We start from the raw sequence: 23,371 nt of genomic DNA, 5'->3' as shown, positions 1-23,371 counted from the left end.
TTGTTTATGTACAAGAAAAAAAATCTCTGAATGTCAGAGTTCAGACTGTAGGATATTTACTAGAAAAAGTTACAATTCCTGAGTGTATAAAGTCCTTAAATGTGATAATAGAAACTCAGAAATGTCAAACTGTAAAAACCGTACATTTACAGTAGTGTTAGGCCAAAAATGTACAAGAAACCAAAGTGAAAATAGTGGTTGGATTTTTGATTTTATAATCTCAGAAACTAAGTTTATCTTCACTTACATTTACAACTTTTAGAGTAAAAATGTTGATTTTTTCTTGTAAATTACTGACTTTTTAAACTTTAGAATTTTTAGATTTGTCCTAAAAATAAATCCTCTCTGTTGCTGTTTTCATAATTACAGAAGAGTATTAGAGCCTCAGAGCAAAAGAAAGATTTGAAATGATTTTTTTTTCCCACTTGTGAGAAAAAGTCAGAATTCTACGGAGCCCCTTAAGGGACATAGCAGAAAAAATAAAAAATGGGAGATTTTTTTTTCTTCAACAGTTTTGTGAGATCTCGCAAAAATAGATTTAAATGACGTAGCAGTAACTACTTCCGGGTCAAACCAACCAAAACAACAGAGGGCGAGCATCTGTGGGGGAGATTCATTGAATTTTACTTCAAAATTGGCCTAAAATTTAAAGAAGTTCAATCCATGCTTAGTTGCAGGCGTGCTTTTGTCTCAGAGAAAGGCGTTTGAAGGCATTTTTGCTGAAAGGGGACTCCTTCGTCGTAGAACTTACTCAGGTCTGGCGTACCTGATGGAGTTCATCAGTAACCAGTTGCAATCCTCCGGACAGCTGGGCCCGGGTGTTCAAAAGGTGTAATTCGGATAAAAATTATCCGGATTTTGAAATCCCTTTTTGTTGCTATCCAGGATCACGTAATCCATCTTACTTTTATCCCAGTTGTTCAAAACAAAGTTGGACTGGATCAGTCTGATCCAAATCCAAACTTTTCAGGATTCCCAAATCTGGATAATGCATGCTCTAAATTAGACTTCATATCACTCTGAAAGCTGCTGGGTGTGTAAAAAAACTGGTGGAATAGCCAGCATGGGGTCACTCAAAGTGGATTTATTTTAAGAAACAAAAAGAAAGCACATAAAGTAGAAATACCCCATTTTCAACAACTTTGACAAGCCAGACCATATCTGTCCCACAAAAAATTAAAAAAGCAAATGTACATTCCATGTGCTTCAAATTCAAAATTAAAATTTCAACCTATAAACATTGAAAGAAAAAAAACAACACACACATTCAGTCTTCTTCTTCTGTGGAATGCCCAAGCTTTGTTTTCAGAAGGATCTCAAGTTTGGTTTTGGTTTGCTGCAGTTTGGTTAAAGTAATCTGTCCCTCTGCTCTTTCAGTTTCTCGTTTAAGAAGTGCAAAGGACGTTTTAAGCCTCTTCGACTTCCTGTTGAAGTGATTACTGTCTCTACTTGTGCAGTTCCACCTTCTCCCACAGTAACAGAACTGAAATCAAGAATCACAGTTTCCTCTGAATCCGTAGGAAATGACTCACTTTCCTCTTCAACTGTGGGCTCACCATCCCCTGCAACACCCTGAATCCCACGTAGGGCTTGTGAACTCTCCCCACCAATAATATCAAGAACCAAGTCAGTGTATTCACCTGTCTTGAAGGGCTTGTTGCCTGTTTGAGTGTTTTTTGCAAACATCTTTTTTCTTCTTGTTGGTCAATTCTCCTCCCTTTGAACATCTAAAACGTCCTACTGTGGAGGCATAATGATGCCTTATACCTTCCAGCAGTGCATGGGTTTCTGCAACTGTGAAATTAGATCTTTTTGAGTCCATGGTTCCACCTGTTTGGTGTGGTGCACAGAGGCTATATAGGCCCTGGGCAGGATTGATTGATAGAGAACAAGGTGCAGCTTATCAGCTCATCATTCAGTCGTCTCATTCAGTCTTTCTCAGAGGACTTACACAGGGCCACTGACATGGCAGGTGTAGTCCATCGCCACTACCATTTTGGCAGGAGAGAATACAATAGAAGGGTTTATGTTGAGCGTACAAAACCACTAGAGCAGTACACCAATGAGGAGCTTGATGCTCGATTTCGGTTTGGGAAAGCTGATATTAAATACATCGCAGACCTTGTCAGGTCAGAGCTTCAACGCAGAACCAGAAGGATTCACAGTCTGTCTGTGGAAGAACAGGTCCTCGTTGCTCTGCGCTACTATACATCTGGGTCTTTTACCAGGTTGTTGGTGACAGTATAGGAGTGGACGAATCAACTGTGAGTAATGTGGTGAAAGCTGTGTCAGTCACTTTGTCCAGCCTGGCCAATGAATTTGTCTGTTTTCCAAGGGGTGACCAGATTTCCCAGACCAAGCGCAAGTTCTTACTCTTGGGGAACATGCCCAATACTATTGGGGTTATCGATTGCACTTATGTGTCTATACAAGCCCCCCATGAGAGAGAGTGGGAGTATATCAGCAGGAAGGGAAGGCACAGCATAAACATACAACTTGTGGGTGATGCTGACCTCCTCATCACGAACAGTGTTGTGAAGTGGCCTGGGTCTGTCCACGACAGTACGACTGTACAGAAGGCTCCAGACCAACCGACCAGATGGCATAATATTAGGAGACAGAGCCTATCCACTCCTACCATGGCTGATGACCCCTTTTCTTGCACCAAGCACACCTGAGCAGGCACGCTTCAGCACTGCTCTTTCCAAAACAAGGTCTGCTATTGAGCGTTTACATGGAGTCCTGAAGAGGTGCTTTGCATGCCTCAGCTACTTGTGAGAGGAACCCCAAAGAGTGTGCAACATCATACTTGCTTGTATTGTCCTGCACAATATTGCTACAAAGTGGAATGTCCCTCTCTTTGCTGTCAGTGATGCACCTGAGCCAGCTGAAAATGAAGATGTACCACCGACTTCCTCTCAGAATGAGAGAGTGACTGGACATGCAGTAAGGGATGCCATTGTCTGAAATTATTTTTGAACAATGATTTTTGGATATGTCTGTAAATATTACGTTTCCAATTAGAGTTAGCATTGAATACTTTGTTGTTTGATTTTGACAGCTTTTGAGAGGATTATATTATTTCTACTTTAGTGGTCTTTGGTGTTAAGTAGTCTATAATTTAAACTGTATGGTCTGAAAATCAGTTGAAAAAATATCAATAAATAAATGTGTATCTACTTCATGATCAATGTTATTTATTTGACCAGTTTTGTTCCTGAAATCCACCCTGAATCCACCAAACTGCTGGGATCAGAATAATCCTGTTTTTTGGATCAAAGTTATCCCAATCCTACTAAAAAGTTTTGAACAACACAAACTGAGGGTTTTGTCCAGATTATAACCAGGATTGGATTACGTGATCCAATCCGATTTCAGAATCTGATTTTGGCTTTGAACAACCCATTTTCAAGATTTGATCCGATCCATTATCCAAAATACAATCAGATTACCTTTTGAACAACCGGGCCCTGCAGGGTTCAGACGGGTGTGTGCCAAATGCAGAGAGCTAATATTACGTGTAAGTAAAGAAAACGTACAAATGGGTTTGAAAGAGACGGATCCAGGACGGCATTCAGTAAAAGACAAGCGAGCCGTTTCAGCAGACAGAACTACTTTGATAAAGGAGCTCACTTCATCTGGACTTGGATTGATCCGATAAACTGAAGCCTTATGGAATAACAGTGGAGGCATTGTTGGCTTTTTAAGGACGGGCAATGGCTTAATGCCTGCACGACATTTGGCACACACTCATCTGTACCCCTGCAGCTGTCTGGAGGATTACGGCTGGTCACTGATGAACTAGACCAGGTCCACCAGATCTGAGTGTTACACCAGAGTCCCTGTTCGCCCAAAATGCCTTCAAATGCCTTTCTCTGAGACAAACATGCCTGAGACTGAGCACGGATGGAATTTCTTTAAATTTTAGGCCAATTTCCAACTTTGGTAAAGTTATAAAGATATACTGGTTGGATAAAGGCTGGGACTCACTGCTTTAGACTACTTTGAGATTTTTTCTTAGCTTGAAACGATCGACTTCTCTCAAAAATGAAAACTGAAGTTAATTAATTTGATCTTAAATGGAAATTTTAAGTGGAAATTTTAAGTGGCACAAAACTGATGAAATTAAACAGATTGAAAAATTCACCCTTTTTGACAATAAAAAACAAAAACATGCTAAAGTACAAATTTGATGACAAATCTTTACTGAAAATGTAGCCTCTGCTACCAGACATGATCAGAAACCTTTAAAATTCATCCTGCAGCTTTGTTTTGTTTGTCCGTCTATCTGACTCAGGCTGATTTCTGTCCATTATATTATAATTACTGTCATTCCTGATTTTAAGGAAAATCTGGAACATTTTAACCAGTGTGTCCAGGTGGAGTGAATTAAGTAGCGGACCTGTTTCTGTGATTGGTTTTAATCTGTTTAAAATCGTTACCCATAATCCATCACATCATTTTTAGTGCATTATCCACTATCTTGCTTTTGAACATATTTGTACCATCCTTACACTCCGGTACAGTAGGGGGCGACTTTCACATTTAATGAGGGTTTATAGCTAAGAGGAAGAATAAACGTGACAAAACAAATATCAGACAGTAGAGGGCAGCAGAGCGCCGGTAAAGCATGAGGCTAACAGAATCCAGAAGTAGAAGAAGAAGTGGCGCTAGCGCTGTAGCACTGATTAGCCGTCCTCAGTGTTTGATAGAGCAGTTATTTAGACTGTAATTTAGTTTAAAAGTACCCTCACTGAGGCAGATTACTCTGATTCATAGATCTGCTGTCAAACAAACTCTTGTGGAGTCATCTATCGCCAGTTATCGTCCAGTTAACCCCCCTCTGGTCCACCATGGAGGGTCCGTCCTCCCGGGTTCCCTCCATCCCGGAGCAACCGCTGTGTCTGCCGGGAAGGAGAGACTCCAGCGGGGGCTCCGAGAGTGACTCTGCCCGGGACATAAAGACACATTTCCGAGTGTGTCGCTTCATCATGGAGACAGGTAGCCTCCCCGCCAACCGCCGGAGGGATGTTATGGTGTAATACGTGACCGTGTTAATTAGTGACCTGCCGAATCTGAAAAAGAGTACCAGTACACATCTCTTTGAAACGGTTTTTGATATAATGGCAGAAACACTGTTAAAATAAGGCTGCAAGGACAGAAATTATACTAAAGAACGATTCACAAAAGTTTATATTCAACAGCTTCACGATAAGGAAGTAGGCTGACAGGCACCAGATAACACGGTCACTCTTTTAATTATAACACCGGTTCCTTTATTTACGTGCTACAGCTCCTCATATGAAGTCCGATCAACATTTCAGCCATAAAAACACACAAAACATGATAGGTTTGGGTAAAAGAAAATATCTAATAGTTATCTAGAGTCAAAACTGTCAAATATAAAAACGACCTCTGACTGTCAGCATTATGAACATTTTAAAGCGCTTGAGAAAGAATTTGGATTTTACTGAAAAAGGAGATTCAGAGTGAGAGTCATTTTGATTTCAGACGAATAGATTTAAGCTATTTCGTTTTTAAAGATTTGTTGAAGAAATTCCTGCAATAATCAGACACATGAAATAAACAGATGGTGTACTGATTGATTTTGATGCTTTTGATTAAAACATTTAATTCTAAAATAGCGGACCTATGGTTTGAGGGGAGTGATATTGGTCTAGTTAAGCAGTTATTTAAATATAAAAGCAACAGCTGTGTGCAGTTTTCTGGTCATGGTTCTAAGTATGTGGGCATCAAATGTGGCGTCCCACAAGGCACACTACTGGAAGCCCTGTAACAGTTAGAAGGTGTAGCGGTGAATTCTTCCCCTGTAAAACTTGATGACTCTTCTAGTTCCTGATTCATCATCAGCAGTTGTCCACAGCATTCATGTAAACAGACGACAACACCGAGCATTTCCACTCTGAGCCATTAAAAAACACTCGCTCCAAATCAAAGCACCATAATAGTTTTCAGCTTTACTTTATTAAACTGGAGCGTTGCCTAGGGCTGGGCAGTTAATCACAAATTAGATTAAATCGCATTATGGCATGCTGCAAATTCAAATCACTGACAGAGCAATATTTCTTTAACCTGAAACGTGTCAAAATGCCAGTTTGAGATATTTTTTTCTTTTTCTATGCTTTATACCAGTGTTACTCAACCCTGCTCAACCAAAGAGCCAAATAGTTGTAAAATAACTTTGCAAAAGCCACAATCTAAGAGGTGAAAAGTGACAAAAACAGCTTGAAGTAGCAATAAAAATGAGTTAAAGGTGGAAAAAAATGGTCAAAAGGTAACAAAAATGGGTGAGAAGTGACAAAAGTGAGTTACAGTTGGCTTAAAATGGTCCATAAGTGGCAAAACTGTGGAAAAAAATGAGTGAAACATGACTAAAATGGACAAAAAGCAGTCAAGATTGGCTGAAATGGGCAAAAACTAGTAAAAAGTGGTATTTAATGACAATTAGTATCTTAAATGGGTAAAAATGTGTAGATAAAAGGTTGTAAAAGGACAAAAATGGGATACAAGTGGCAAAAAAAGGGTAAAAAGTTGGAAATAAAATGTCAAAATGGGCAAAAAAGTAGGGAAAAAGTGGTATTAAATGGCAAAAGGTAGTAATAAAAGGGAAAAAAATGGGATAAAGGTGGCAAAAAGTGGTTTTCAAAAAGGTAGCTTAAATGGGTGAAAAATGGGAAAAAAGTGCAAAAAAGTTTTGTTTTTTTCAAGGTTTTCTGGGGGAATGATATTTAAAATGAAGACATAAAAGAGTCACATGGCTCCAGAGCCACATGTTGAGTATCACTGCTTTATACAGTATTCAAACCTTCAAGGATCTTTTTTATTTAAATTTTTTTTTTTACAAAAATCTTGCTTTTCTTTCTCATGCATTTATTTTTCTTCATCAAAATGAGAATGCTATGAGAAATGATCATCCCCTTCAATAAAGCAACTGATATCAAATTTGCTCTGTGAGCCAAAATGGAAGTAAGATTTTTTTTTTTCCTAAATTTAGCCCTAGCTTAACTTATTGCAGGAAAAGTTGCGATTACATTATTTTTGCAAATTGTTCAGCCGAAGCGTTGTCCTAATTTTCAGACCTTGCTGGTGATTCCCAAGGCATTCTGTGGGATTTCCTATAAGCTTTGGTTTGGACAGTGCCTCTGGAAAATCTCTGTTTGAAGATCCAGATATCACCAGAACTTCATCACGTCTAATGCTGCAAAATTAATCCAACTGCAGCTGTTATTTTGGGCTGTGCAACTGCATAATCCTATAAAAGGCTGCGATTATTTTAGTAGAACTATAAAGGTTTATGAAAATGCCAGCAGAAAGGCCTTTAGTTTACCGTGGTGCCACTGTTGACCTAAGAAGAAGTGCCTTCATTTAAAAATATTAAAAACTTTAAAGTTTACAAATGCACATTTCTAAATCATCATTATTCTCTGCATTTTCCTTGATAACAAAGCAGTTGGACAGGTGGCTTTAATCCCAGTAGTGTCCAGTATGATCTCAGTAGTGTCCAGTATAATCTCAGTAGTGTCCAGTATAATCTCAGTAGTGTCCAGTATGATCTCAGTAGTGTCCAGTATAATCTTAGTAGTGTCCAGTATAATCTCAGTAGTGTCCAGTATGATCTCAGTAGTGTCCAGTATAATCTTAGTAGTGTCCAGTATAATCTCAGTAGTGTCCAGTATGATCTCAGTAGTGTCCAGTATAATCTCAGTAGTGTCCAGTATAATCTCGGTAGTGTCCAGTATAATCTCAGTAGTGTCCAGTATAATCTCAGTAGTGTCCAGTATGATCTCAGTAGTGTCCAGTATGATCTCAGTAGTGTCCAGTATAATCTCGGTAGTGTCCAGTATAATCTCGGTAGTGTCCAGTATGATCTCAGTAGTGTCCAGTATAATCTCAGTAGTGTCCAGTATAATCTCAGTAGTGTCCAGTATAATCTCAGTAGTGTCCAGTATAATCTCAGTAGTGTCCAGTATGATCTCAGTAGTGTCCAGTATGATCTCAGTAGTGTCCAGTATAATCTCAGTAGTGTCCAGTATAATCTCAGTAGTGTCCAGTATAATCTCAGTAGTGTCCAGTATAATCTCAGTAGTGTCCAGTATAATCTCAGTAGTGTCCAGTATAATCTCAGTAGTGTCCAGTATGATCTCAGTAGTGTCCAGTATGATCTCAGTAGTGTCCAGTATAATCTCAGTAGTGTCCAGTATAATCTCAGTAGTGTCCAGTATAATCTCAGTAGTGTCCAGTATGATCTCAGTAGTGTCCAGTATGATCTCAGTAGTGTCCAGTATAATCTTAGTAGTGTCCAGTATAATCTTAGTAGTGTCCAGTATAATCTCAGTAGTGTCCAGTATAATCTCAGTAGTGTCCAGTATGATCTCAGTAGTGTCCAGTATAATCTTAGTAGTGTCAGTATAATCTCAGTAGTGTCAGTATGATCTCAGTAGTGTCAGTATGATCTTAGTAGTGTCAGTATAATCTCAGTAGTGTCAGTATAATCTCAGTAGTGTCAGTATGATCTCAGTAGTGTCAGTATGATCTCAGTAGTGTCCAGTATAATCTTAGTAGTGTCCAGTATAATCTTAGTAGTGTCCAGTATAATCTCAGTAGTGTCCAGTATAATCTCAGTAGTGTCCAGTATGATCTCAGTAGTGTCCAGTATAATCTCAGTAGTGTCCAGTATAATCTCAGTAGTGTCCAGTATGATCTCAGTAGTGTCAAGTATAATCCCAGTAGTGTCCGGTATAATCCCAGTAGTGTCCAGTATAATCCCAGTTGTGTCCAGTATAATTCCAGTTGTGTCCAGTATAAACTCAGTAGTGTCCAGTATAATCCCAGTTGTGTCCAGTATAATCCCAGTAGTGTCCGGTATAATCCCAGTTGTGTCCGGTATAATCCCAGTTGTGTCCAGTATAATCCCAGTAGTGTCCAGTATAATCCCAGTAGTGTCCGGTATAATCCCAGTAGTGTCCAGTATAATCCCAGTAGTGTCCAGTATAATCCCAGTAGTGTCCGGTATAATCCCAGTAGTGTCCGGTATAATCCCAGTTATGTCCGGTATAATCCCAGTTGTGTCCGGTATAATCCCAGTAGTGTCCGGTATAATCCCAGTTATGTCCGGTATAATCCCAGTTGTGTCCGGTATAATCCCAGTAGTGTCCGGTATAATCCCAGTTGTGTCCGGTATAATCCCAGTAGTGTCCGGTATAATCCCAGTAGTGTCCGGTATAATCCCAGTAGTGTCCGGTATAATCCCAATAGTGTCCAGTATAATCCCAGTTGTGTCCGGTATAATCCCAGTAGTGTCCGGTATAATCCCAGTAGTGTCCAATATAATCCCAGTTGTGTCCGGTATAATCCCAATAGTGTCCAGTATAATCCCAGTAGTGTCCGGTATAATCCCAGTAGTGTCCGGTATAATCCCAGTAGTGTCCAATATAATCCCAGTTGTGTCCGGTATAATCCCAGTAGTGTCCGGTATAATCCCAGTTGTGTCCAGTATAATCCCAGTTGTGTCCAGTATAATCCCAGTTGTGTCCGGTATAATCCCAGTTGTGTCCGGTATAATCCCAGTAGTGTCCGGTATAATCCCAGTTGTGTCCGGTATAATCCCAGTAGTGTCCGGTATAATCCCAGTAGTGTCCAGTATAATCCCAGTTGTGTCCAGTATAATTCCAGTTGTGTCCAGTATAAACTCAGTAGTGTCCAGTATAATCCCAGTTGTGTCCAGTATAATCCCAGTAGTGTCCGGTATAATCCCAGTTGTGTCCGGTATAATCCCAGTTGTGTCCAGTATAATCCCAGTAGTGTCCAGTATAATCCCAGTTGTGTCCAGTATAATCCCAGTTGTGTCCAGTATAATCCCAGTAGTGTCCAGTATAATCCCAGTAGTGTCCAGTATAATCCCAGTTGTGTCCAGTATAATCCCAGTAGTGTCCAGTATAATCCCAGTAGTGTCCAGTATAATCCCAGTTGTGTCCAGTATAATCCCAGTAGTGTCCAGTATAATCCCAGTTGTGTCCAGTATAATCCCAGTTGTGTCCAGTATAATCCCAGTTGTGTCCAGTATAATCCCAGTTGTGTCCAGTATAATCCCAGTCGTTGAAACGATGGTAACATGGCTCATAAACCTTCCTCTACCGTCTTCTCAGGTGTGAAGCTGTGCATGCGCTCGGTTCCCGTGGCGACAGCGTGCGTGCTGTACCACCGTTTCTTCGAACGTGCCAGCCTGCAGGATTATGAGCCGTACCTGGTGGCCATGAGCAGTCTGTACCTGGCCGGAAAAGTGGAGGAGCAGCACATCAGGACGCGTGACATCATCAACGTGAGCCACAGGTGAGCAGAGCTGGCGTTATGTCATGCTACGTCACACTGAAACTACAGGAAGGGGATTGAAAAGGGCGGTCACCTCGGTCCCCCTCTCCCTGCAGGTATTTTAACAGCGGCAGCGCTCCTCTGGAGTGCGACACAGAGTTCTGGGACCTGAGGGACAGCGTGGTGCAGTGTGAGCTCCTCATCCTCCGACAACTCAACTTCCACGTCTGCTTCGAACACCCGCACAAGGTCTGTCAGCGAATGTCATTGATTTAACCCTTTAGGAGGCGTTTCTGTCTGCTGCTGCTGGAGTATAGCGGTCTGAGGTCTATGGTTACTAACTGGTCATCAAAGAGACGGGGGAAAAAAGCACAGTTTAATGAGTTTCATGGACGTTTTTGTTCCCAGAATCACATTTTTGACCCGCTGATAGAGGCTCAGAGACCCGCTTTTGGGTCCCAACCCACCAGATGAGAACCCCTGTTTTAGATGTTTGTTTCAGACAGCAGATGATCATTTTTATTCATTCATGTTATGGTACCATTGTCTCTGTCGCTGCAGTATTTACTCCACTACCTGCTGTCTGTGAAGTCGCTCGTGAACCGCCATGCTTGGTCTCGGACCCCCGTCGCTGAGACTTCCTGGGCGTTGCTAAGAGACTGTTACCACGGATCCATGTGCATCCGCCACATACCCCAACACATCGCCATAGCAACGCTGTACCTGGCCCTAAACAGCTACGGAGTGGAGCTTCCTGTCGGGGAGAGAGAGTGGTGGCAGGTGTGTGAGCTGTGTCGGATCATCACGGTTATTTAAAGCTACGGCAGCTTGATTTAGCTACATGCAGCACAGACCCGTTACATGGAGGAGGAACTGTAAAATTCCTGAGTACAGTCTGATCTGTGTGTCTGTATGAAAGCTAAGCCCTCCCATACACTCTAGGTCCACATAGTCCTGAACCAACGGGAGCTGGAAGGGTGGTGGAAGGTTGTCTGCAGTGAGGTGATCCCAGTGGTGCACGAAAGTCAGATGGGGGTCAGGAAGTGAAGATCAGTAGTTCTGAATCAGTGGTAATGTAGTAAAGTATAAAGCTAAAGCTCTAGGTGGCGCTGCACACTGCAGTTGTCATCAGAACCTTTCTACATCCACAGGCTACGATCCATACACTTTACAACAAAGGGATTTTTACCACAGGTTCACTGTTTTAGCTGGAGCTGATCCAGTCACTAAGAACTTAGTCCTTAGTCCTGCAGACCTCCTACTACAGGTCTCAGCAGATGAAGGGAGACCGGAGTCTAGAGGAGTCCAGGACAGAGCTAAGAGGCTAGCTGAGCCACTTTAACAGCTTTCCTCCCTCATTCAGTCATAAACATGCTTGTAATGGAAACACTAATAAACTATTAAGATTATAAACTTAGTGAGGAACCACTTAGACTGGCCTTGATGCAAATGGCAGGGATGGAGTGTTTCATAGGGATGGGGGTGTTTTCAGTAAGAGATTAGTATCAGCAGATATTACTTCAAAACATGAATTATTAGGATCAGACACCTGTAGGATGACATCATCTTTCTAAAGATTATTTAAGTATGGCAAGCAGTTTTAACATTTAAAAGCTAAATTTGACTATCTGGAATTCACATGTAGGTATCAACATAGTCTTTCTGACTATCTGTCATTTCAGATATCTACAACGTCATTTTGACTAGGCCAAATGACATCACTTTTGCCATTCATGTGTATGGGTTTGTCATTACAGATACCTACAACGTCATTTCGGATATCCACAATGTGAATTACTGATATCTGCAAATGAATTGTAGATGTTGGTAATTCCAATTCAAGATATCTACAATCACATTTTTACTAGGCAGAATTCCATTTACAGATATCTACAATGTAATTTTGCCTAGTCAAAACTTAATTTAAGATATCCGAAAAGGGACATGTAGATATCTTGAATTGTATAGAATTGAGGTGAATTAAAGATATCTGTAATTCTAATTCTGCCTAGTCAAAATGTAATTGTAGATATCTTGAATTAGAATTACAGATATCTACAATTCATTTGCAGATATCGGTAATTCATATTGTGGATATCCAAAATGACATTGTAGGTATCTGTAATGACAAACCCCATACACATAAATGGCAAAAGTGACTTCATTCTGCCTAGTCAAAATAACGTAGATATCTGAGATGACAGTTGTGGATAGGCAGAGTGTATTTGCAGATAACTGAAATGGTCTTCTTGACTAGGCAAAATTGATTTACAGATATCTACAATGTTAATTCCAGATATTCAAACTTAACTTTGAAAGTTAAAACTGCTTGCCAAATTTAAGACTTCAAAGGATGACATCATCTTTCTAAAAATGATGTAAGAGTTCAAAGGATATCATCATATTTCTAAAGATAATTTAAGACTTCAAAGGATGACATCATCTTTCTAACAATTATTTAAGACCTCAAAGGATGACATCATCTTTCCAAAGATTATATCAAAGGATGACATCATCTTTCTAACGATTATATAAGACCTCAAAGGATGACATCATCTTTCTAAAGATTATATAAGACCTCAAAGGATGATACATCATTCTAAAGATTATTTCAGACTTCAAAGGATGACATCTTTCTAAAGATTATTTAAGACTTCAAAGGATGACATCTTTCTAAAGATTATTTAAGACTTCAAAGGATGACATCATCTTTCTAAAGATTATTTAAGACTTCAAAGGATGACATCTTTCTAAAGATTATTTAAGACTTCAAAGGATGACATCTTTCTAAAGATTATTTTAGACTTCAAAGGATGACATCATCTTTCTAACGATTATTTAAGACCTTAAAGGATGACATCATCTTTCTAAAGATTATATAAGACCTCAAAGGATGACATCATCTTTCTAAAGATTATATAAGACCTCAAAGGATGACATCATCTTTCTAAAGATTATATAAGACCTCAAAGGATGATACATCTTTCTGACGATTATTAAAGACTTCAGTGGATGACATCATCTTTCTAAAGATTAAATAAGACTTCAAAGGATGACATCATCTTTCTAAAGATTATTTTAGACTTCAAAGGATGACATCGTCTTTCTAAAGATTATATAAGACCTCAAAGGATGATACATCTTTCTAAAGATTATTTAAGACTTCAGTGGATGACATCATCTTTCTAAAGATTATTTTAGACTTCAAAGGATGACATCATCTTTCTAAAGATTATATAAGACTTCAAAGGATGACATCATCTTTCTAAAGATTATTTTAGACTTTAAAGGATGACATCATCTTTCTAAAGATTATATAAGACTTCAGTGGATGACATCATCTTTCTAAAGATCATTTAAGACTTCAGTGGATGACATCATCTTTCTAAAGATTATATAAGACCTCAAAGGATGACATCATCTTTCTAACGATTATTTAAGACCTAAAAGGATGACATCATCTTTCTAACGATTATTTAAGACTGCAGTGGATGACATCATCTTTCTAAAGATTATATAAGACCTCAAAGGATGACATCGTATTTCTAAAGATTATCCATAAGTGAATTTCACTTTTCTAATTCTGTATAGACATTCCATAAAATCCTTATTGCAACACCCCTAATGTATGAACAAAGCTAACCAGAGTACTCATGACTATAAAACATTTGGTTTGCCATGTTCATAATCAGAGTAAAAGGCAAAGATACAGACTGTGTACATATTTCTTTACAAAGAGGACAGAACTACATATCTCACAATTCACTGCAATTCATATTATTTACTATAAATAATAGTTTTTCAAACTATCAAATCATATATGCACCTGTTTGCTTTACGTATCTTTGTTGTAGTCTTTACATTTTAAACAAAAATGTCGTTTTATATACACATTTGTGTTTATTCTGCGTCATACAGCATACAGATTGTGGGTATTGTAGTATTTTTAGCTGGGGTCATAAATAAACAATGTTTTTCTTAAAGTGTGGTTGATATCTTAAGAACGTTGCAGGAGCATATACCATCATTTCACATTTAGGTAGCTTCTGGTCAGTCTGACTCTGATATTTCTGATAAAATAGCCAATAATCAAGTTCACTGTGGAGAAAATGAATGATTTTTACTTCCAGAACCACGCTGTTGAGCTCTGTCGTAGGCCATTGTAGACAACTTTTAGAAGAGTGAGCGGAACTCAGTTTTCCACAAGTTGCCAACAAAGAACAGTCAACATAGAGGAGGTCTTTGATAATAATGTGTATGAGACCAATTATAATGTGTTGTTCATGAACGAGCCTGTTCGAAGAGCCAGCTCTTTAATGAGAATGACGGGAGCTGGCTCCTGTTTGAGAACCAATCTTCTTTTTTCCATCTTTGTTGGTTTTTAATCCACATTTTAAAAGCTTAACTAGTACCAAACAGAGAGCCATTTGTGTGAAATAAGTGTCTGAGTTTAATTCATGTGTGAGCATCAACAACATCCCCGTCCGTCTCTCAGGATCTGTAACAAATGGATGACCTTATTTGGCTGAATTGGACGTCCCTAGCATGAATGTCTGCTCAGGGCTTCTGTAGGTCCTATAGATATTTTACCAGGTAAACATTCCTGACCCATATCTGGGTTCAGATCCACCAGTTGAGAACCTCTGCTCTAACACTGACGGATACAGTTGGATGGTTCAAGCGTAGCTCCTTTTGGTCTCGTCTCCGTCTTTGTGAGTTAGAACAGACCGACCACAAAGCGGCGTCCCGTCCTCAGAGCGGAGCCGTGGACGGTAATTGGATGGTGATGTTTCTGGTCTCTCATTGTCTGACACTTTTCTAAACGCTCTCTTTGATTCTCAGAGCCACTGTAACTGAATGCAAATGCAAAAAGTCTGGATTAGTCACGCTGATCCACTTCAGTCCTCCAGGCACTCAAATCTGGGTCGTCTGTCTGTGTGAGCGCCGTTTGAAGTCCAGGTGAGGCGCTAACGCTTGTGTCTGTGTGCAGGTGCTGTGTGAGGACGTGACCAAAGCAGACATCGATGCCGTGATCTCAGACCTTCTGCAGCTCTACGACATGGAGGCCAAGTGTATCTGAAGGGCGACCGCACAGAGCCGGCGCACAGACACGGGGCGGTTCTTGGAGGCGGTGTGTGTTTCAGTATGGAGATCCAGGTGTGCATGTGAGACGGCGAGGAGACTTCATGTTGGCCCAGTTATTCTGTGAGCTGTGACAGAAACTCGCTGCACTCCTGATTCCTGCCACCCCGGGGAGACATTTCTCTGAATAACGATGAGCTCCGAGCAGCAGCAGCTTCAGGTACAGCCAGGGGGGAGAATCACCAAGTTTTTATCATAAACCAATCAAAAACATCCAACAGATATAGAGGAAGGAACTGATACGGTCACCTCAGTGTTAAATCGGTTAGATTTGGTGTTATCCTGAGATGTCAGGGCAGGGACGGACGACTTTGAATATCAGAAGAGCCAGATTTATTTTATTCTCACTGCCACAGGGCAGAAAAAAGAGCTGGATGTTCTCAGTTTAACCACTCTGATTACTTATAACTCTGTAGAAGAAAGAAGAAAGCTTTCAGGATCATTTCTATGCCAACATTTATATTTTTAAACTCAAGTGGAAATAGAAATAGTAGATTTAATGACCTAAAATAAGAATGAGATCAAATGTAGGCTACTTATTCTATGCAGTGAGCACAATAGTAGGATATATCAATCTGCATGTCTATTTTTCTGAGGATGCATTCAGTAAGGCAGAAAACATGCAGGCAGTTACACTGATTCATGCACAGACTTCACATATTCCGGTAGTCTAGGACAGTAGCGCTAATGTCTCCACTTTTCATGCTTTCATGGCAGATTTTTGGTGGGTGATTTTTTCATATTTGTAATTAAATGATATGTGAAATTGACTGGGGGAGGTTTAAAGGTATCAACCTTGCAGACGATAATAAATGAGCAGAATCAGTCCTCCCTGCAGACCTCCCACTGATATTTGTTATTAGCTGATGGTTGTGTTTGCTGTTGATGCTGTTTATGTGACTGTTGTTGATCTTTGTAGATATTTAAAGGGTACAAATTAGGGATGCACCGAAAATCGGCCGCTGGAAATTTTCGGCCAAAAATGGCCCAAAAGTGCATTTTCAGTTTTCGGCTGTAAGGCTTTTATCACCAAAACAACAAGGCCGAAACGGATGTTGTGATGACACAAGCAAAAACCGTGGCCAGCACGCACTTGGATCAGTGGTTCTCTAATCGAGGTACGTGTACGTGAAGGCGAGAGGGGGTATGCGAGATTTTAGAATATATGCCGGCTATGTAAGAAAAATAGCACCTTTCTTTGCATGCCAGGAGCAACACGATTTTGCGAGTATATTATATTCTTAAATCACATTCGTGCTGAGAACTTCTGCGGTGTGTTTTCTCTGTCCTCTGATAAACAGTGATATTTACTGGAGCGGAAGATAAAAGGAGGTTTCTATCTCTCTATCCTTCACTCCATGTGTAGTGCGGCACTTTTACGCACAGCCAGGAGGTTAGTGCCGTTTAGTTTCACGGTTTCATTCACTGTGCCAGACAAGTTTGTAAGAGGAGGGGCTGACTTTTCATTCATTTTATGTCAAATATGATCAGTAATAGTATAAGGACGCAGCTGAGGCTCACGGTGAGAGGAGTTAACTCACCTACAGCGTACAGATTGGCTCACCTATTTGTGTTCCAGACTGGTCAGAGGAGTCATTTCAGTGAGCTGGTTGATCCGGAGCATTTATAAGTCGTATGTCTCAGGTTAGGGTCGGCCAAGAATTTTCATTTCGGTACATCCCTAGTAAAAATGAAACTGTATGACTTCAGCCTCCATCTATGAGACTTTTCAAAGGAAACTGACATTTGTTAGAGTCCATCCTAGTCCATCTGTTCTTCACCTCACACAAAACTGGTGCACAGTGGTCATAAACGCTTCAGTGTGAGCTGACTTTTCACCACAACTGTTAGTTTTTTTTTTTAATTGTTCGGTTTATGCCCGGCTGTAATCCTCCGTAAACATGGCCGTCCATAAGGGGGGAAAAGGGAGAGGTTTCTGGGGCCCAGCCAAGCTAGAGGGCCATGGAGGTCAGCAGAATCATGGTCCAGTGTAAAGTTCAGCTGTGATGACCATATTTTATATTTTTACCTGACCAACGACCACTTAACCTGACACGCCAGATGGATTTGTTTCATACATCCATTTGGTAAACCTCTTATAGATGGTATTTGGGAAAGGGCAGAGCCTTTGAAAAAAAACTCAGTGTGATTGGATGAACGTTCTGTCACATCTTTACAGGCCAATCAAAGCAACAAATCACGTGACGTAGCTGCTACCAAGGAGTAAACTCCATAGAGAACTGCATAACGGTAACCATGGCGACTGTAGACATGTCCATACACAACTTTTGTGCTTTTTGAAAAGAGAACAACTCACTGCTGTTCTTTGTTCTTCTTTTAATGAAGAAATGTTGTCAAGTTCTGATAAAACTGGCGCTTTAGCAGCATCCACGCTAATCGCTTCCACCATATGTTCAGTGGCTCCTTGTTGCTGCTTGTTTACATCACGACTCCACCGCGCCTGAAAGTACTGCCCCTCGTCGCTGATTGGTCCTGTCACTTTCTAACCAGGCCCAAACGGTTCAGACTGGAGATTTACAAGACGGATTCGCCACTGAGAAACACGGAAATGGGCGTATCCATCTGCTTTGCAAGGTTTAAGACCACTCCCATCAAAGCAACAAATAATTCATTAGTTTATTTATGCTTAGGTATATAGCCTGTTCAAAATGGAATAAAAATTGGTTAAAATGACAAAAATGGGTTTGTAGAGGCAAAAACTAGGCAGGAAGTCTTAAAAATTGTAACTGTAGGGGCAAAAATGGACACAACAAAGTGTAAAATGTGGTTAAAATTGGCATTTAAAGTGTAGAAAAGGGGTTTATAGTGGCAAAACTGGGCAGAAAGGGTTAGGGTCCACACCAAGCATCATAGAGCAAAGTTACAGCAGGGAGGAGGAACTTCCTTTACCAGACTGAAGATGAAAACTCTGAAGCCGGGGATGGAACCATTGACCTTCTGGTTGACGGCCCAACTCTACCACTCATCCACAGCTACAGAGATGAGAGACTACTACAGTGGATCCCTGTGTTTTTGTGGTTTGTGTTTGAATAAATGAAATAAATGAATTTCTTGTTGTTCAACATTTCTCAAATAACACGGTCTCATTTTCTTTATTGTGTTTGCTCTGCATGAGAACCACAGGTAACTAAAGCATGATTTAAAAACTCAAATGATGACAAAGAAAAACAGAACAGTATACGCCTCTGTGAAGTTTACCGCTACGCTACAGTGAAAATACCACAGCTGTAGAGATGCACAATAGCCACTGACCTTTGTCATTTGTGCAAAGTTTAAAGGAAATTCCTCAAGTCATTCTAAAGTTAGCCTGATGCTACATTATAATCATTTTTATCCTCACTAATCTACACTCAGTCGCCTTCATAGCACTGGGGAAACTTAACTTAAGAAATGTTCGCAATATTATTAAAAATAAAACTGAAGTATCACAATGACATCAGTATTCAGACCCTTTACTGGGTGAAACTCCCTTGGCAGCAGTCCCAGTCCATTTGAACAATAGTCTTTTACTGAAGAACAATAGTCATAGACTTTTACAGGAGACCAATAGTCATGGACTTTTACTGGAGAACAATAGCCATGGAGTTTTACTGGAGACCAATAGTGATGCACTCTTACTGAAGAACAGTAGTCATGGACTTTTACTGGAGACCAATAGTCATGGACTTATACTGGAGACCAATAGTCATGGACTTTTACTGGCGAACAGTAGTCCTGGACTTTTACTGGAGACGAATAGTGAAGCACTTTTACTGATGAACAATAGTCATGGACTTTTACTGGAGACCAATCGTCATGGACTTTTACTGGAGAACAAAAGTCATGGACTTTTACTGGAGACCAATAGTCATGGACTTTTACTGGAGACCAATAGTGATGGAGTTTTACTGGAGACCAATAGTGATGCACTCTTGCTGAAGAACAGTAGTCGTGGACTTTTACTGGAGACCAATTGTCATAGACTTTTACTGGCGAACAGTAGTCATTGACTTTTACTGGAGAACAATAGTCAATGACTTTTACTGGAGACCAATAGTGATGGACTTTTACTGGAGACCAACAGTGATGCACTCTTACTGGCGAACAGTAGTCATTGACTTTTACTGGAGACCAATTGTCATAGACTTTTACTGGCGAACAGTAGTCATTGACTTTAACTGGAGAACAATAGCTATGGACTTTTACTGGAGAACAGTATTCATGGACTTTTACTGGAGACCAATAGACATGGACTTTTACTGGAGACCAATAGTGAAGCACTTTTACAGAAGAACAATAGTCATGGACTTTTACTGGAGACCAATAGACATGGACTTTTACTGGAGACCAATAGTGAAGCACTTTTACAGAAGAACAATAGTCATGGACTTTTACTGGCGAACAGTAGTCATGGACTTTTACTGGAGAACATTTGTCATGGACTTTTACTGGAGAACAATAGCTATGGACTTTTCCTGGAGACCAATAGTGATGGACTTTTACTGGAGACCAATAGTGATGCACTCTTACTGAAGAACAGTAGTCATGGACTTTTAGTGGAGACCAAGAGTCATGGACTTTTACTGGAGACCAATAGTCATGGACTTTTACTGGAGACCAATAGTCATGGACTTTTACTGGCGAACAGTAGTCCTTGACTTTTACTGGAGACCAATAGTAAAGCACTTTTATTGATGAACAATAGTCATGGACTTTTAGTGGAGACCAATCATCATGGACTTTTACTGGAGAACAAAAGTCATGGACTTTTACTGGCGAACAGTAGTCATGGACTTTTACTGGCGAACAGTAGTCATTGACTTTTACTGGCGAACAATAGTCATGGACTTTTACTGGAGACCAATAGTGATGGACTTTTACTGGAGACCAATAGTGATGCACTCTTACTGAAGAACAGTAGTCATGGACTTTTACTGGAGACCAATTGTCATAGACTTTTACTGGCGAACAGTAGTCATTGACTTTTACTGGAGACCAATAGTCATGGACTTTTACTGGAGACCAATAGACATGGAGTTTTACTGGAGACCAATAGACATGGACTTTTACAGAAGAACAATAGTGATGGACTTTTACTGGAGACCAATAGTCATGTAGTTTTACTGGAGACCAATAGTCATGGATTTTTACTGGAGAACAATAGTCATGGACTTTTACTGGAGACCAATAGACATGGAGTTTTACTGGAGACCAATAGACATGGACTTTTACAGAAGAACAATAGTGATGGACTTTTACTGGAGACCAATAGTCATGTAGTTTTACTGGAGACCAATAGTCATGGATTTTTACTGGAGAACAATAGTCATGGACTTTTACTGGAGACCAGTAGTGATGGACTTTTACTGGAGATCAATAGTGATGCACTCTAACTGAAGACCAGCAGTCATGGACATTTACTGGAGACCAATTGTCATAGACTTTTACTGGTGAACAGTAGTCATTGACTTTTACTGGAGACCAATAGTCATGGACTTTTACTGGAGACCAATAGTCATGGACTTTTACTGGAGAACAATCGTCGTGGACTTTTACTGGAGACCAATAGAATTGCCCCCTCCTGAAGAACAGTAGTCATGGACTTTTACTGGAGACCAATTGTCATAGACTTTTACTGGCGAACAGTAGTCATTGACTTTTACTGGGGACCAATAGTCATGGACTTTTACTGGAGACCAATAGTCCTGGACGTTTACTGGAGACCAATAGTCATGGAGTTTTACTGGAGAACAGTATTCATGGACTTTTACTAGAGACCAATTGTCATAGACTTTTACTGGAGACCAATAGTCATGGACTTTTACTGGAGACCAATAGTCATGGAGTTTTACTGGAGACCAATAGTCATGGACTTTAAAAGGAGACCATTAGTCATGGGCTTTTACTGGAGACCAATAGTCATGGACTTTTACTGGAGACCAATAGTGATGCACTCTTACTGAAGAACAGTAGTCATGGACTTTTACTGGAGACCAATAGTCATGGACTTTTACTGGAGACCAGTAGTGATGGACTTTTACTGGAGACCAATAGTGATGCACTCTAACTGAAGAACCGCAGTCATGGACATTTACTGGAGACCAATTGTCATAGACTTTTACTGGCGAACAGTAGTCATTGACTTTTACTGGAGACCAATAGACATGGACTTTTACTGGAGACCATTAGTCATTGACTTTTACTGGAGAACAGTAGTCATGGACTTTTACTGGAGACCAATTGTCATAGACTTTTACTGGCGAACAGTAGTCATTGACTTTTACTGGAGACCAATTGTCATAGACTTTTACTGGCGAACAGTAGTCATTGACTTTTACTGGAGACCAATAGTCATGGACTGTTACTGGAGACCAATAGTTCTGGACTTTTACTGGAGAACAGTATTCATGGACTCTTACCGGAGACCAATTGTCATAGACTTTTACTGCAGAACAATTGTCATGGACTTTTACTGGAGACCAATATTCATGGACTTTTCTTGTAGACCAAAAGTCATTAACTTTCACTGGAGAACAATATTCATAGATTTTCCTGGAGACCAATAGTCCTGGACTTTTACTGGAGACCAATAGTCATGGACTTTTGCTGAAGACCAATATTCATGGACTTTTACCGGAGACCAATAGTCTTGGACTTTTACTGGAGACCAATAGTCATGGAGTTTTACTGGAGAACAATAGTCATGGACTTTTACTGGAGACCAATAGTCCTGGACTTTTACTGGAGACCAAGAGTCATGGAGTTTTACTGGAGAACAGTATTCATTGACTTTTACTGGAGACCAATAGTCATGGACTTTTACTGGAGACCAGTAGTCACAGACTTTTACTGGAGACCAATATTCATGGACTTTTCTTGGAGACCAAAAGTCATGGACTTTTACTGAAGAACAATCATCATGGACTTTTACTAGAGACCAAAAGACATGGACATTTACTGGAGACCAGTAGTCACAAACTTTTACTGGAGAACAATCATCATGGACTTTTACTGGAGACCAGTAGTCATGGACTTTTACTGGAGACCAATAGCCATGGACGTTTACTGGAGACCAATAGTGATGGACTTTTACTGGAGACCAATAGTCATGGACTTTAACCGAAAACCAATAGTCATGGACTTTTACTGAAGACAAATAGTCATGGACTTTCCTGGAGACCAAAAGTCATGGACTTTTATTGGAGAATAGTCATGGAGTTTTACTGAAGAACAGTAGTCATGGACTTTTACTGGAGACCAATAGTCATGGACTTTTCCTGGAGACCAGTAGTCGTGGATGTTTACTTGAGACCAATAGTCATGGAGTTTTACTGGAGAACAGTATTCATGGACTTTTACTAGAGACCAATTGTCATAGACTTTTACTGCAGAACAATTGTCATGGACTTTTACTGGAGACCAATAGTCATGGAGTTTTACTGGAGACCAATAGTCATGGACTTTAAAAGGAGACCATTAGTCATGGGCTTTTACTGGAGACCAATAGTCATGGACTTTTACTGGAGACGAATAGTGATGCACTCTTACTGAAGAACAGTAGTCATGGACTTTTACTGGAGACCAATAGTCCTGGACTTTTACTGGAGACCAGTAGTGATGGACTTTTACTGGAGACCAATAGTGATGCACTCTAACTGAAGAACCGCAGTCATGGACATTTACTGGAGACCAATTGTCATAGACTTTTACTGGCGAACAGTAGTCATTGACTTTTACTGGAGACCAATAGACATGGACTTTTACTGGAGACCATTAGTCATGGACTTTTACTGGAGAACAGTAGTCATGGACTTTTACTGGAGACCAATTGTCATAGACTTTTACTGGCGAACAGTAGTCATTGACTTTTACTGGAGACCAATTGTCATAGACTTTTACT

The 23,371-nt window shown here is 40.1% G+C and overlaps 1 protein-coding gene across 1 annotated transcript; it reads left to right on the top strand.

Moving 5' to 3' along the window:
- The first annotated feature begins 4,653 nt into the window (after positions 1-4,653).
- ccnq (cyclin Q) lies at positions 4,654-16,302 on the top strand. The gene is made up of 5 exons (XM_041798651.1): positions 4,654-5,001; positions 10,167-10,350; positions 10,446-10,578; positions 10,891-11,109; positions 15,320-16,302. Exons 1-5 carry the CDS (start codon positions 4,854-4,856, stop codon positions 15,407-15,409), a joined length of 774 nt encoding a protein of 257 aa, XP_041654585.1. The 5' UTR covers positions 4,654-4,853; the 3' UTR covers positions 15,410-16,302.
- Positions 16,303-23,371: the final 7,069 nt, after the last annotated feature.

The sequence above is a fragment of the Cheilinus undulatus genome, linkage group 11 (genome assembly GCF_018320785.1).
Source record: "Cheilinus undulatus linkage group 11, ASM1832078v1, whole genome shotgun sequence".
Lineage (NCBI taxonomy): Eukaryota > Metazoa > Chordata > Actinopteri > Labriformes > Labridae > Cheilinus > Cheilinus undulatus.
Note: the sequence above shows the minus strand (reverse complement) of the source record. Positions and strands in the feature narration are given on the sequence as shown.